This window comes from Pelobates fuscus, chromosome 2 (assembly GCF_036172605.1).
Source record: "Pelobates fuscus isolate aPelFus1 chromosome 2, aPelFus1.pri, whole genome shotgun sequence".
Taxonomy (NCBI): Eukaryota; Metazoa; Chordata; class Amphibia; order Anura; family Pelobatidae; genus Pelobates; species Pelobates fuscus.
In genome coordinates, this window is record NC_086318.1 from 392,412,794 (window position 1) to 392,426,938 (window position 14,145).

A 14,145-nucleotide genomic window follows, 5' to 3' on the forward strand; every position below is an offset into this window, starting at 1 on the left:
ATAGAAAAAAAAAGGGAAATTGGGCACAGAAAAACGTATACATTTTAAATAATAGCAACTATATTAATTACAAACATCTTGCTAACATGGGGGTACAATTCATTAAAATGGTCTGCCAAGGGGTACTCAAGTCAAAATAGGTTGGGAACCACTGCTCTAATATAATAGGCGTGAAGACACTTTTTTTTGAATCAAATCTGTTTTTTTAACATTCTTTATTCTGATTTTTAAATATATTGCTTGTAATCGGAGATAAAATACTGTCAAAACTGTTTGGTACAGAAAGAATAAGGATAAAATATAACCAAGATGTGATTAGTTCGATTGTGTAACAGGTTTGTCGCAGTAATTGTACATCGCAAGTAATTGAACAATAAACAGTGTATAACATTATGCTATTTCTATGCTGTGTAGGTGGTTACAGCAGATTCTGGGTACAATGTAGTTGAACAATGTTATAGGATAGGACAAAATTTTTAAAAATGTATTAGTGTTGTAATACTTAGTATTTCCATTTGCTAACTAGAGCATACAGGCTTCCGTTCACCTGGTATTTGTAGCGTCCACTCTGGGGTCCGAGTAACGTACATGACTCAACCAGAATTTTCCATTGTTAGGTGCGCATCCATCGCCGTTAGGGGTAAGGGCTGGGGTTGGATGCCAAGCGGGCCTTGTGATTTCTGGATAGTACAACGCGGTAAGTGGTGACTTCCGTCGTCTTGGGAAGTTCTGTTCATTCAGTGCCGCCTTGATGAGGAAGGTCCGTATGTGCCATGTAATGTTGTAGCGTGAGGTGGTGGGGTTAGGTGTCTCTGACAGAGGTGAGAGAGGGTGGACTGAGAGTGGTTGAGTGGGCCGCTCGGGCCTTATGTGGAAATTGGAAACTCTATGAGCCAGGTGTCCCATATCTTGTCACAGTGTTTGGTCATGTCGTGGATAACGGCTGGCATGGGGGTCAGAGTGGAGCAGGAAAGAGTTGGAGGCTGATGGTGAGACACTGAGGGTGGGGAAGGATGGAGTATGATGGGGATCTCCTGGTCCTATATCTGAGATGCCAGTGTATGTGGGGACGGAAGTAGAGAGAGCCTGGTGAGTGGCCCACTGTGTGGCCCTCGACCAGTCTTTCTCACGACACGGGGTCGTGTGTAGTGCAGGGAGGCGAGTAGTTTGTGTTTTGTTGTATTTGTTTGTCTCCTATTGGAGTGTGGGACTGTAACGGTGAGTACCAAAAGGAGTATAATGAGTTTTACCTTAGGTGCATTTGAGTTTCAGCGGCTACGATACCAAGTAAAGAGAAGCGCGGCTCAAACGATTTTATGGCAGCAAGTCTTGAAAGGGTTGAAAGGGTTGTAATATCTTTCACCCTGTGTGGGTAGTAAGAAGGTAAATACAGGTTATCGCCTGATATGCAGAGACATTGATTGATCAAAAGGATCCAATAAGGAAATGAAAGGAACATACATAAAATAACATGAGATATGAGAAAATGAAATAAGGGAAAATGAAAGAAAGTAATCTATAGTAAAATAAAATAAAATTAAAAAATTGAAACAAAACAGCAACTGAGAAAAACAGTTGTTCACATTGGTTTGTCTTAATCTGGCATGCATTTTGACTACTTTGACATCACAAGTATGGGTAGAAGCTATGCATCTCTAGCGCAGAAAAAGGGGCCCCTATGCCAGACCCTGGGGGTAAGGGAGTCTTTTGTGGGGGTGAAAATTGCCCTCAATGGAAGGGGGATATTCCCTCGCTGAATCACAGTAGTTCAACTAGGAGCAGGATGCTTCAGACAACAAAAGCAGCTTTCTTAGCTGCTCTGCGGGCCTAGAAGGTATTTAAAGCTGCACCTTGTATTTTACCTTGGAGGAAGCCTAGAATATGAAAGGGAACCTAATGATATTTCTAATGTGAGACTGTCCCCTATAGTGTTGATAAGACTTTCAACCTTTCTCTATATATTATATAATTTGCATATTGTAAGTTGTAGCATGTTATCCCCCGAATTGAATGTTTTAAATCAGTTTTTCTCACTATGTTTTCTTCTACTTCTAATATTTATTTCAAGATAAAATTCACAAAAGACATAAAATGAACTAATGAGGAAAAATCTTCTTGAAAGATAATTTTAAAAAGTTTATTTTGAAGGAAGGAGCAATGTATAGGATTCCAAACATGCCAACCCTGAAAGGTTATTTTTTTATATTTCCAGGATTGTGTCAGACTGTAGTTACCTTACAGCCATGCCCTCACTATTTGGATTATATGTAGCATTCTCACCCTAAAATCAAGGGGAGCTATCTTTTACTTCAATGAAAGTTTCAATAAGTGAACACGCCATATTGGATTTCTATGGGGAAGCACTGTAAATGTTCACTGACTCCCCTTGAGTTCACTGGGAGATCAGTGATTGGCTAATCTTGCCAAGATGTTCCTGGTTGTGGCACAAATCAGTGTAAAACAGCAGGCAGGAGAAACTTGATTTGTGTTAGCTTTTTTTCCGTTTTTTGTTTACAAATTATGTAAATCATTCCTGTTTTTTGTGGAAGAAAATTATGGCTAATGTGTGCTAATGGGCTCAAACTCATTCATAATCCTGATCAAATCAACAGCTCATAAGATTCTTACCTTTAATAAGCAGTAGTGATACACTTTCTGTTATAGCCAATATTTGACCTTGAACTTTGCAAATTGGCAAAGTAGAATGTAGGGTTCCACAAGTAGCACCACACAGAAGACATCCACTGTATAGAGTTAAATTATGATCTATCAATCAAATGTCCACAGTTATTATCTTAACATCCTCCCATGTGTATGAATTTTCAACAAAGTGGACCACACCCAAGTGTCTCGATTCTATGCAATTGTCTACTTTTCTCTCAATGTCAAAATCTCTCCATAAATGGTTATTGCTCACCCCATATGTCTTATTTTCCTCCAAGCAACTCACGCTTTGCACATTGTCACAATTACGTCTAATGTTTCAGCATGGCAGCCACCAGGTTATTATATATTTCCAGATGTCCCCCCTCTTTATGTAATATGAGGCAGTAGAAACACACTTCTGTTCTGCAAAATCTAAGCTAACGGAAGATTCTCAGATTTAGCCAACCAGGCCATGGCTATAAGCTGCAGCTGAGCTCCTCTTGACGACCAGACCCTAAGGGGACGGCCAATTAGCTTAGAGGGTGATTCAGCTTTGACTATTACAACTTGATTATTTTGGCCTCAATTGTGCAAGCAGGTTGTCAACTAATCACAACTTGTATAAACAAAAATCCTAAATATAAAAAAAAAAAAACCCCTCTGAAAAGGCATGTACATGAACCCTGGAACCCTCGTGTACCATGAAAATAATTACAATACAAGAGAAAAATATTTTTTTCCTGCAGTTTAATGGACATGTAAAAAAATGTAAAGAGCTCTGCTATTTCATAAAATACTTGGACAGTTCAACGTGAGCATTCGTATAGGTTGCACACGTTCTCACATTTGCTTTTCATTATTTACTGAAAAAACATTTATCTGTAAAAAAAATAATTCTTACTATCATAAAAATTCCCCTAACCATATTTTATTTCTCTTTTCAAGCTGTACACGATTTGCAAGGGGATGTTGAACTTTACACTTTGTTTTTGAACTCGTCAAAATCATCCAAAACAATGAAATTTTCGGCAAACATGACCTCCGCAACTATCGGCGACTTATACCCAAATACAAAATATCAACTCAGTCTTCAGGTTTTCAACGGAGTTCATAGAATAAACAGTGATTTTATCCATGTGACGACAATGGATGGAGGTTAGTTGTGAAAACTAGAGCACCTCTCTAAATCTGAGAACTAAATGGATTGATTTTGCAAGGTTGAAATCAGTCAGCCTTCCATTTTAAAATGTCATTTTATTAAACGGGAAAAAAAAAAGGTCTAAAATGGTCTAAAATGTTACAATGCTTAAGTGCTCGTTGACTTGAAATGGTAGATCAATAAATGGCCCACAGAGAAAAGAGCATAAAACTCTAATAGTGGATATTAGCCCTGTCTGAACTTATTCTCCGATGTATAAGGCTGCTCGGTGCTATTGTGCGCTAGACCAAACTTGATTGTCAATAAATGGTCAAATTCAGAAACAATTAACAATTTTGTAAAGATTTGTTCCGTCAGGCAGTATGATAGTAACATGACAGGCATACTGGAGTATGTTTTAGACTTGTTAAATAAAAGTTCATCCACTGAGAAAAATAGTTCTAATATGAGCCATTGAGAAGTTGGCGGAACAAAAAAAAAAAAAGATTTGAACCTGAATGTATGTGGAATATTCTATCTAATCTTCTGACTTTATAAAAACTCATTACAAACATTATAAAATCATTACCTCCCAAGCAAATGTTCCAGGTCATTAAAAAAGCTCTTTAAGTAAGGATTTCATTTCTTCCTTTATGCCAAAGGTTAGCACCTTTTTGTTTATAAAAAAAAAAAAAAAAATGATAATATATGATCCAAGTGCCTGGTCAAGAAATGGGTCTGCATAGTTATTTTTTGTCAGTCTTGAATAACTGTGTCATTTAGACTTTTTTTTTTTTTTTAACATATATGTATATATTAAATGGCGTTATTATATAAGATAATCAACATTTGAGATCATTTACCTAATGATAATACGGTACTTTTGCTCCATGTAATTTAGACAATGAATTTTAAGTGTTCTTTGGGTCAAACACAATCCAGCTTCAAAATCACAGGAACGTAACTATTATCTGTGCAAGTAACTTAAAAAAATGTAATTTTCATCCCTATCACAATGCAATAATGTCAGTAGTGGATGTAATAGTTAATTTTCTACTAATACGGCAGCATAGATAATTCATATAATATCCCACGGTCACGTATTATGGTAGATTAACACAATGTTGGCAATGTAATCCATTCCACCAGTAACTCTTTATGCTTCCTTACTGAGAATATAATATTAAACCAATTTAGAGTAGACGGCAGGCTGTGATAGCTTCATCACAGAGAAACTGATGAAAAGCAAAACCTTTAGCTTAACTTAAATACTAATCTACATTTAGTTAAACAAGGTCTTTCGCTGAGACAGCTGGAGTTTATTCAGCGTCTTTTATTATTTCAAGAGCCTGAGGGCATGTTCCCTCCAGAGGTTGCAATCATCAACCATACAGCTGTACGTGTCATCTGGACATCGCCTTCAAACCCAAATGGTGCTGTCACTGAATATTCTATCTATGTAAATAATAAGGTCTACAAGACAGGAATGAATTCACCAAGTGCCTTCATTGTGGGAGACCTTTCGCCATACACAGTGTACAACATCATCGTAAGTAGTCTATGCTTTCTTAGTCTTGTATATGTTTTTTTTGTTTGTTTTTCTTAATGTTGTATGTTGTTTTTTTTTTTTAAGAGAAATCTATTCTTTTGTAATACATTTTACCCATAGAAGAATTACTCAATCTTTGTAGTGGTTTCTACGAAAATAAAAAAAAATTGTATGTGAGCTGAATTTTCTCAATAACGCTTCCATTTTGATGGCTTTTGTGCTTGTCGTTCTTAAAAAACAAAGAGAAAAAAAAACTTTTCTCATCTTCAACCCAGCCCTATTTCTCCATATGATACATCTATCAAATGTCTCCTCCAACCTCTATCTTGGTTTTACATATTCTATCCATAACCTAGATTTCACCTTTAATTTCAAAACCCTACCCAAGCTATAATGTCTTGATTCCATTGTTTCTTCTTATAGTTATTAGTCCATGTTTATCTGTCTTTATTCTCCTTACTCTCATTACTAGACGTAATAACATAATCTCCTATAGTACCTTAGTCATACATCTAATTGCAAAGACTGCCTAGATCCATACTCTAAATCAAAGACCCTGAACTAATCACATCTACTACCCTTAACTACACGCCCCATCTCATAGTTGTCAAACATATACAAGCAGGTTCTGGAGTTACTCAAGACTCTATCAAGTACATCTAGGATTTTTATTTATTTATTGCTTTTTCCATGTGGCGTCTGGCAAGGAAGGTCTCCACATAATTTACCCCTGCCATGGGTTTTTAACCATTTGTTCGTTTGCTAATAATGCATTGCCAGTGGACAAATAGCTCTTCAAATGATCAATTGACTTGGCTCCACCCCCACCCCACCTCCTTGGCTGAGATTATCAGAATTGATTACCTCAGACAATCCAGTGCTTTCCCATGGGATCAGGGCAGCTCGGAGACGGAGCCTGTGGCAGTGACCGGCATGGCACTGGTAATAAGGTGAGTTTATACTATATTTAAGGTGGGAAAAGGGGCTAAATAGTGTTTTAGCTCTACAGACTCAGGAATGCACATTTGTTTTCCTGACTCTCTAGTGTTCCTTTAATGAAATGGAGACTCCTGGACCTTTGAAGTATATTCACTAACACACTTTGAATGCCTCCATACTGAATTCACTTTGAATTCCAGACAATTCACTCTTGAATAATGGTGTTATATCTTAAATTTTATAGCTATGTAAACTGTAATATTGCATATTGTGATACACTCTGATCCTGTTTACTGTGAATTACTGTATATTCCCAAAACCTTTTGTTTGCTCAGATAGCAAAGAAGGGTCTTTGAAATGCAATGTTCAATCTATAAGCAAGTTATTAGTTACTAAATTAATTAATCACGGTAGTCTTCGCCATATTCTACCTCAGCAAATATTCAATACAAATGATACGATTTTGTATCTCGTTTCTGTGCTAAAATTGGCCATGTTTTATACTGTACTGGTCGAGCATATTATTTAATTGTTAATATTTCTTTAAGATTGAGGTCTGCACAATTTACGCATGCACAAAAAGCAACAGTACTCGTATTTCAACTGTTGAAGACAAACCAAGAAAAGTGCATCCACCAAGTATCAATAATGTTTATTCGAGGTAAGTTAAAAAAAAGTTAAACATGTTGATTAGCTGTATAGTTCATGTATTTATAGCAGGATTATTTTACACATTTTACACAGCTTTGTCTTCAGTCTCGAGAGCCACTAACCAATATACACTATTGTCACAAGCAACTTACAAACTGTCAGTGTCGTCACATACTTGCAAAATCCAATCACCAAGGGCAATGTACATTTTCTTTGCTGTTAACTCTATATCTCATTCCAGACTCTAATTGCTGGTTCTCTGGGGTGGCACTATTAAGTAGTACTATTAAGTATTCTAAGGGAAATCACTGTAAAGAATGTGTTAAAGGATCACTATAGGGTCAGGAACACAAACATGTATTCCTGACCCTATAGTGTTAAAACCACCATCTTGCCCCCCCTGAGCCCCTCATGCCTCCATAAATATAGCATAATCTTACTGTATACAAGCCTGAAGCTGTAGATTTGCATGCTGTGTGCCTCAGAAAAACAAGCTGTCTGCTGACATCATCAGAAGTGGTGGCCTGATCCAATCACAATGCTTCCCCATATGATTGGCTGAGACTGACAAGGAGGCAGATCAGGGGCAGAGCCAGCACAATTCAAACATAGCCCTGGCCAATCAGCATCTTCTCATAGAGATGAATTGAATCAATGAATCTCTATGAGGAAAGTTCAGTGTCTGCATGCAGAGGGAGGAGTTACTGAATGTTTGGATGCATTTTAGGCAGCCATGACCCAGGAAGGATCTCTAACAGCCATCTGAGGAGTGACCAGTGAAGTTATCACTAGGCTGTAATGTAAACACTGCATTTTCTCTGAAAATACAGTTTTTACAGGAAAAAGCCTGAAGGTAATGATTCTACTCACCAGAACAAATGTAATAAGCTGTAGTTGTTCTGGTGACTATAGTGTCCCTTTAACTTTTTTTTTCATTTTACAAGTGCAATAGAATTTCTTTTTAAAAACTAGCTCCTTTATAAGTTAAAGGGATTCTCTAGTGCCAGGAAAACAAACCCTTTTTTGGGGCACTGTAGAATCTTGGAGTGTCACCCTCCCTACTGCCCCCCATCCCACATCGCTGAAGGGGTTAAAACCCTTTCAGACACTTACCTGAATTCAGGTTCAGGCTCTGCCCACGCTCCTCCCTCGCCGACGTCCGCGCGCACATTAGACCTTCCCATAGGAAAGCATTATTCATACCGTGAGGACGTCCAGCGTCGTTTAGACGACCAAAAGTCGTCTAAGAAGCCGGAAGTCCCTCTAGTGGCTGTCTGGTAGAAAGCCACTAGAGGAGAACTTAACTCTGCAAGGTAATTATTGCAGTTTATAAAAACTGCAATAATTACACAGGCAGGGTTAAGGGTGATGGGAGTTGGCACCCAGACCACTTCAATGGGCTGAAGTGGTCTGGGTGCATACAGTGTCCCTTTAATCTTGTTTCACCTTACTGGCTCTCATTCAGACAACGGTCCTGTTTTTTCCTGGTTTGAAGGCTGCAAGAAAAGGCCAGGGACTAGATGGGCCGAGTGGTTCTTATCTACCGTCACATACTATGTTTCTATATGTTTCTATGGTTAGTTCAGTGACCCTAAGCTCAAGAGGCAGGTAATTGCCCAGTGTACCTGCCTTTCAAATACTTCTTATTAAACTGCATTGGGAAGTCTATGATTGGACAGCGACAGAAATACTGGGCGGGGTTAGAAAAGGAGGGCTTGCATAGAAAGCTAGGGTCATGAATGACTGAATCACTTCCTGGTCATGCATGTTTTCAGTTGGGGGTATATCTACTCAAAAGTGATTTAAAAAAATAAATGTTTATGTACTTATTTTTTACTTGGAGAGTGGAGTGTCTCTTTAATGCAGCATGGTGTGGTGTTAATATATCAGGTATGAGGTGAAGACAGCATGGTGTGGCTTTAATTATGTGGGTGCAGGGTTAATACAGCAAGGTGAGGAGTTCATAAAATATAAGTTTGTAGAATACTCTGAGTTCATTCAAGGATTTGGCGTCATAATGTGATTTGTAGGACATGTTTGAGATTAGGGTGATGTAAGTTGTAATAGAGCGTGGAGGTTTAAGAGGGGCTTAAGTCACTAAATGAGGGAGGGGCTATGCAATTAACGTCTGGTCTGAAGTCCCTGGTCTTTTTGCCACCTAACATCACCCCTGCTTTTACCTCCAACTGCCAATTAAAACAGGTTATGTTAAAATGCCGTCCAGCTGTAACCCTCTGTGAGTCAGACACCCCTCCCTATTGCTATAATAAAAAGGTCTGCATTCTTAAATGCAAAAACAAGAAGCGATAAGCTGCACTTTGTATTCGTTGGGTGTTTGCAGCCGGCCTAGCTGTTTTAACATTCCTTTCCCCACATGTCATATTATCGTCAACTGCTCCTGTATCCCGAAAGAATACTAACTGCTGATCGATTGGCCTGACATGCTTGGCCATGACCTATGAATGCCCCGGTAGTTCATTTATTTGCCATGGAGGATTTGCTAGAGAGGAATTTAATCAATAGGTAATTCATTAATTCTGATCTCTGAGTATGAAGGGACGGTGTGGTATGAAAATATCTGTCTTCCTTTAATTTTGAAGACAATGTAACAAGCACTTCTATACATCATGTTAAAGCATGAACACTTACCTTTCATGTAAATTATTGTAAAACGCACACGACCAATAGCAACAGTGTGGAGAAATTAGCAGGTTTTGCAAGCGTTCACCGATCGGTAATCATTTGGATTACTAGTCATCTAAGGTAAGCATAGATAAAATATTATAACCTGAAACAAGCTCTTGATTGAATACAAACAATGTAGTTTCAGTACGATTACAGTCCATATTTGGAGGTTTGACCCAGTGGACAATATTTACCAAAGCGTGAGTTGTAAAAGCTTGACATGTGACTTGCAACATTTCTGCCAAAACAACTAAAGTTGGAATGAATTCTATCTCAACTGAGTTTGCTTCCAACAGTGCAAAAAAAAAAAAAACGTAAGGTTGTAAACACAAAGCAATTAACTTTTTAGTGATAAAACCACAATTTGACAGTTTTTACTTATCTCCTGTAAAATGTATATTGCTCAAAAACAGATTCTTCAACTTGGCACACTTGGAAGATGACCAATGTGCAATTAGAAAGGGATCAGGGTCGCACGGGGCCGTAGACATTTTACCAGTTTGCCCCATCATTCTTAGTAGAGGGATGGTAAATGGAGTCAATCTTCGTTCAGCATATTAATAGCATTAATCCAATCCCTGGGCCCTTGGCAGACCACTTTAGATCACCTTATGGTTAAGATTCCAAAGTGTGTACCTATAGGGTCACATTAATATTAATGCTTTTATTTGCAATGACCATTTGCAGTTGTAAAACTTGAATTTTTGAAGTAGGAAAATATTTTAGTTTGCCATACTAAAAACAGCAAGTACGATTGGATAAATGTATTAAAGGGACACTCCAACTGAATAAAGAGCACACTATTTAGTATGTGTATATTTATATATATATATATATATAAAACAGCTTGTGAAGTTGTGATATCTGCAGATCTCGCTGAGAAGTTTTTGTGCTTTGGGCAATTGCCTGCCTCTTGATTTTTTCTCCACTGAACCACAGAACGAGGAAGTAACAGGACCGGTTGTCTGACTGACAGCAAGGAGGGTGTAACCAGGTTAATTTATAAAAGGGCCAGTTTCTAATGAAATCTGCACTTTTTGTTAAATTGAAAAAAAAAAAAAGACACACTCTTCACACATAAACCACTTCAGCAAACTAACATTCTTTAGATGTTTGAAGTGTTTCTTTAATACATTTGTGTTTAGATATAGCAATATTTAATAGATTCATGTTAATATTTATACCAGAGTTGCTATATGTGTCTTATAATCTGCAATATAATTTATCCTTAATTACATAGATCAGTGGAGCTATTTTGGACATTACCAGAAGAACCGAATGGAATTATTCTAGGCTTTACTGTTTGGAGGAAAACCTTACATCGATGCAGTTTTGTACAGACGTTAAGTAAGGCTTACGATTTTAAGTCTTGCGCATATGTTAAGTGCAAGAAGAATGAAGATATATGTGGAGATACATGTTATAATCCTGACCATCAGGTAACTTGACCACTTGCATCTAACAACTATTTGTCCCTAGGTTTTCATTGAAGAAACACTCCAACCACCATAACCAATACAGCACACGTTTTAGTAACATTTAGTAATGGTTTGCATTCTTACAAACATATATCAGACTGAGTTCACTCTCACGATGCATTTTAGTGTTTAAAAAGGTAATTCATCTGATTCCACAAAGTGATTTTTTTTTTTTTTAACAGGGTTTACTTATAGATAGATATATACAAATCCAAACAATGTTACAATAGGTTTAGGGGTTTGGAGTCAAATACAGACTGCATACATGCATTTTCGGTTTCAGTAGCTTTCCCCAATTGTTTCCCTTCATTCACAGAACTGGAGCCATGTGTTCCTCACTCTTCTATCCAAGATGGAGACCCTTTCTTCACTCTGTCCCAGCAAGGACTGTTCTACTTTGCTCCTCGGTGTAGTAGCAGACGGTGTGTCTTAAATTGTAGCTGTGTGAAAACATTCAACTTGTCTCAAGACGGGGGTTCAGATCCTTACAGCTTGTTATTCCTGATAACTAATGGATTTTTATAGGCATTAAATGTATTAATTACTCAGTTCACTTTTGCTACATTCCACCTCTTAATTAATAAACATCTGCATTATTTACCCGTTCAAGCTATTGCCCCAATTGGTGGCATAAAAACAGCTACCCCCAGTGTCTAATAACATTGTAACATTGCAAAACAAAACAAACAAATGCTAAAATCTAAAGTAACGCATACAAAACATTTTAGAAAAAAAAAACTAAGTCCCAAAATGTCTGATAGGGGTAACTACCTCCCCACAGGTGGTGTTGTTCTTCCTTGTGCCAGTCATCACAGCTGTCAAAGCACATAAGTCTCTAGGCAGACTTTTATTTCTCATCTTTAACATGGGGTACTCATTAATCCCAAGGCCTGGAAATGGAAAACCACAAGATCTTTGGATCACCAACAATTAAGAGGAAGAGAAGAATGGAGCTTGCATCTCATCCCACTATTGCAGTTACACCCTATTTTCAATAATAACACAACTGTATGGCTGACATTCAACCACAAGATAACGCAAACAGTCAGACACTGCACCATAATATTGTTACTACTATTTCATATCACCCCTTCTGAGTTTAGTGCTCAAAGATATACTTTGCATTTTATCTGATAGTGATATGGACCCTATTGACCCTCTGGAAAATGGGGAAAAAAGAGAAATAAATGTATGGTTTATACCCTTATCATCAAATTTTCACTTAGAAGGTTTCTTCAGAACATTCCTGTAAACCAAGAAAAAAATAAAGAAAGTTATCCTAGAAATAAACGAAAATAAAATATAACTTAATAATATTTAAAATGTCCACATCCGTAGGAGTCTAAAACCAAATATCTACTCCTAAAATAGTAAGGAAACCTATATACTCCGTTCACTAACAGCTAATGTGTACTATAAGTACATCTATCAAAGTAACAAATTTAAGAAAGTAACAATCTGCAGCAGAGGGAATATGTAATACGTTCAAAGTGTATGCCTTATCTCTCAGGAGCTGACCAAATAGCTACAAATAGAAAAATACTTCTCCTTCCCCCTCTACCCCTCCTTTATTTTTTGTTTTCATTTTATCCCTGCCCCCATCCCGGCCCGCCCCTGACCATAAGCTTTCCTAAAGAGACAGGTTTTAAGCCACTTCTTAAATGATTGAAGGCTAGGGAAGAGTCTGATGGCGGTAGGCAGGCTATTCCATAGGAAGGAAGCCGCCCGCGAGAAGTCCTGCAAGCGTGAGTTGGCCGTACGGGTGCGAGCAGCTGACAGGAGAAGGTCATGGGCAGAGCAGACAGACCGAGAAGGGCCATACCTATGGATCTGTGAGGAGATATAAGAGGGGCTAGAGTTGTTCAGTGCTTTATATGTATGGGTTAGCACTTTGAATTGACTCCCATAGGATGCAGAAAGCCAATTTAAGGACTGACAGAGGGGTGAGGTGTGAGAGGACCGACTAGAGAGGAACATCAGTCTGGCGGCAGCATTTATTGCAGACTGTAATGGGGCAATATGGCTTTTGGGAAGACCAATCAGGAGAGGGTTACAATTATCCATGCTGGAAATTACTAGAGCCTAATAATGAGGGTCCTAATTCCTAAACTAAACTAAAAGGAACCCAAAAGATTTGAATAAAACTCTTAAGAATCATGTATGCGTGATATAATTATTTACACTGAACTAATACCGAAAAATAATATGCCAAAATTAGGTGTATCACGGATAAGATAAAACTCAATTTGACAGAATACTCCACATATCCAATGCAAATATCAATTGGATAATCCTTTATTGGTGCTAGGAATATGTTGGTAATTTTATCAACAAAATTACATAAAAAGTATAAAATATTGGCCACTTTATAAAACAGGTATGCCTGAACGCAATGCAATATGAGAAATAAGCACACTGAGATAATGCAAGCTAGAGATAGAGAAAAACAAACAAAGTATCCCTTCAATAAGTAGCCAACAAAGCTGTGACTGTGTAGATACAATTGCAAACCAAAGGCAGCTATAAATAATGGATAATGGTGGGTCTTACCCTACAGTAATAAAGCATTATTACGCTTCATATTTAGGGTTAGGCCCTTTAGTTGGAATACTCTTTTTAGAGACTTATTTCCTTCCTTATTTTGGAACTTACTAGAGCATGGACAAGCTCCTTGGTAGCATCTTGCGTAAGAAAAGGGCGGATGTGGGCTGTGTTTTTTAAGATGGAATCTACAGGATATGACAACATACTGGATGTGAGGCTCAAAGGTGAGGCCATAACCAAGTATGACACCAAGACAGCGCGCTTGCAAGGCTCGACTTATGTGGATACCACTAACTTGAAGGGAGAGCGAAAGAGGAGGATCAGTATTAGTAGGAGGAAAGACAAGGAGTTTAGTTTTAGAGATATTGAGTTTCAGAAAGCGGTAGGACATCCAGTCAGAGATGGAAGAAAGGCAAGCAATGACACGTTGCAGGACGGCAGGGGAGAGGTCCGGGGAGGAGAGATATATCTGGGTGTCATCAGCGTACAGGTGGTAGTGGAATCCAAGTGAGTTA

The 14,145-nt window shown here is 38.0% G+C and overlaps 1 protein-coding gene across 1 annotated transcript in view; it reads left to right on the top strand.

The window, feature by feature from the left end:
* USH2A (usherin) overlaps positions 1-14,145 on the top strand; it is an 800,771-nt gene that overhangs the window by 568,181 nt on the left and 218,445 nt on the right. The window contains exons 45-48 of the mRNA XM_063441883.1: positions 3,592-3,801; positions 5,131-5,333; positions 6,821-6,933; positions 10,849-11,047. Of these exons, the coding sequence (XP_063297953.1) occupies positions 3,592-3,801; positions 5,131-5,333; positions 6,821-6,933; positions 10,849-11,047 (725 nt within the window). The remainder of the gene's footprint in view (positions 1-3,591; positions 3,802-5,130; positions 5,334-6,820; positions 6,934-10,848; positions 11,048-14,145) is intronic.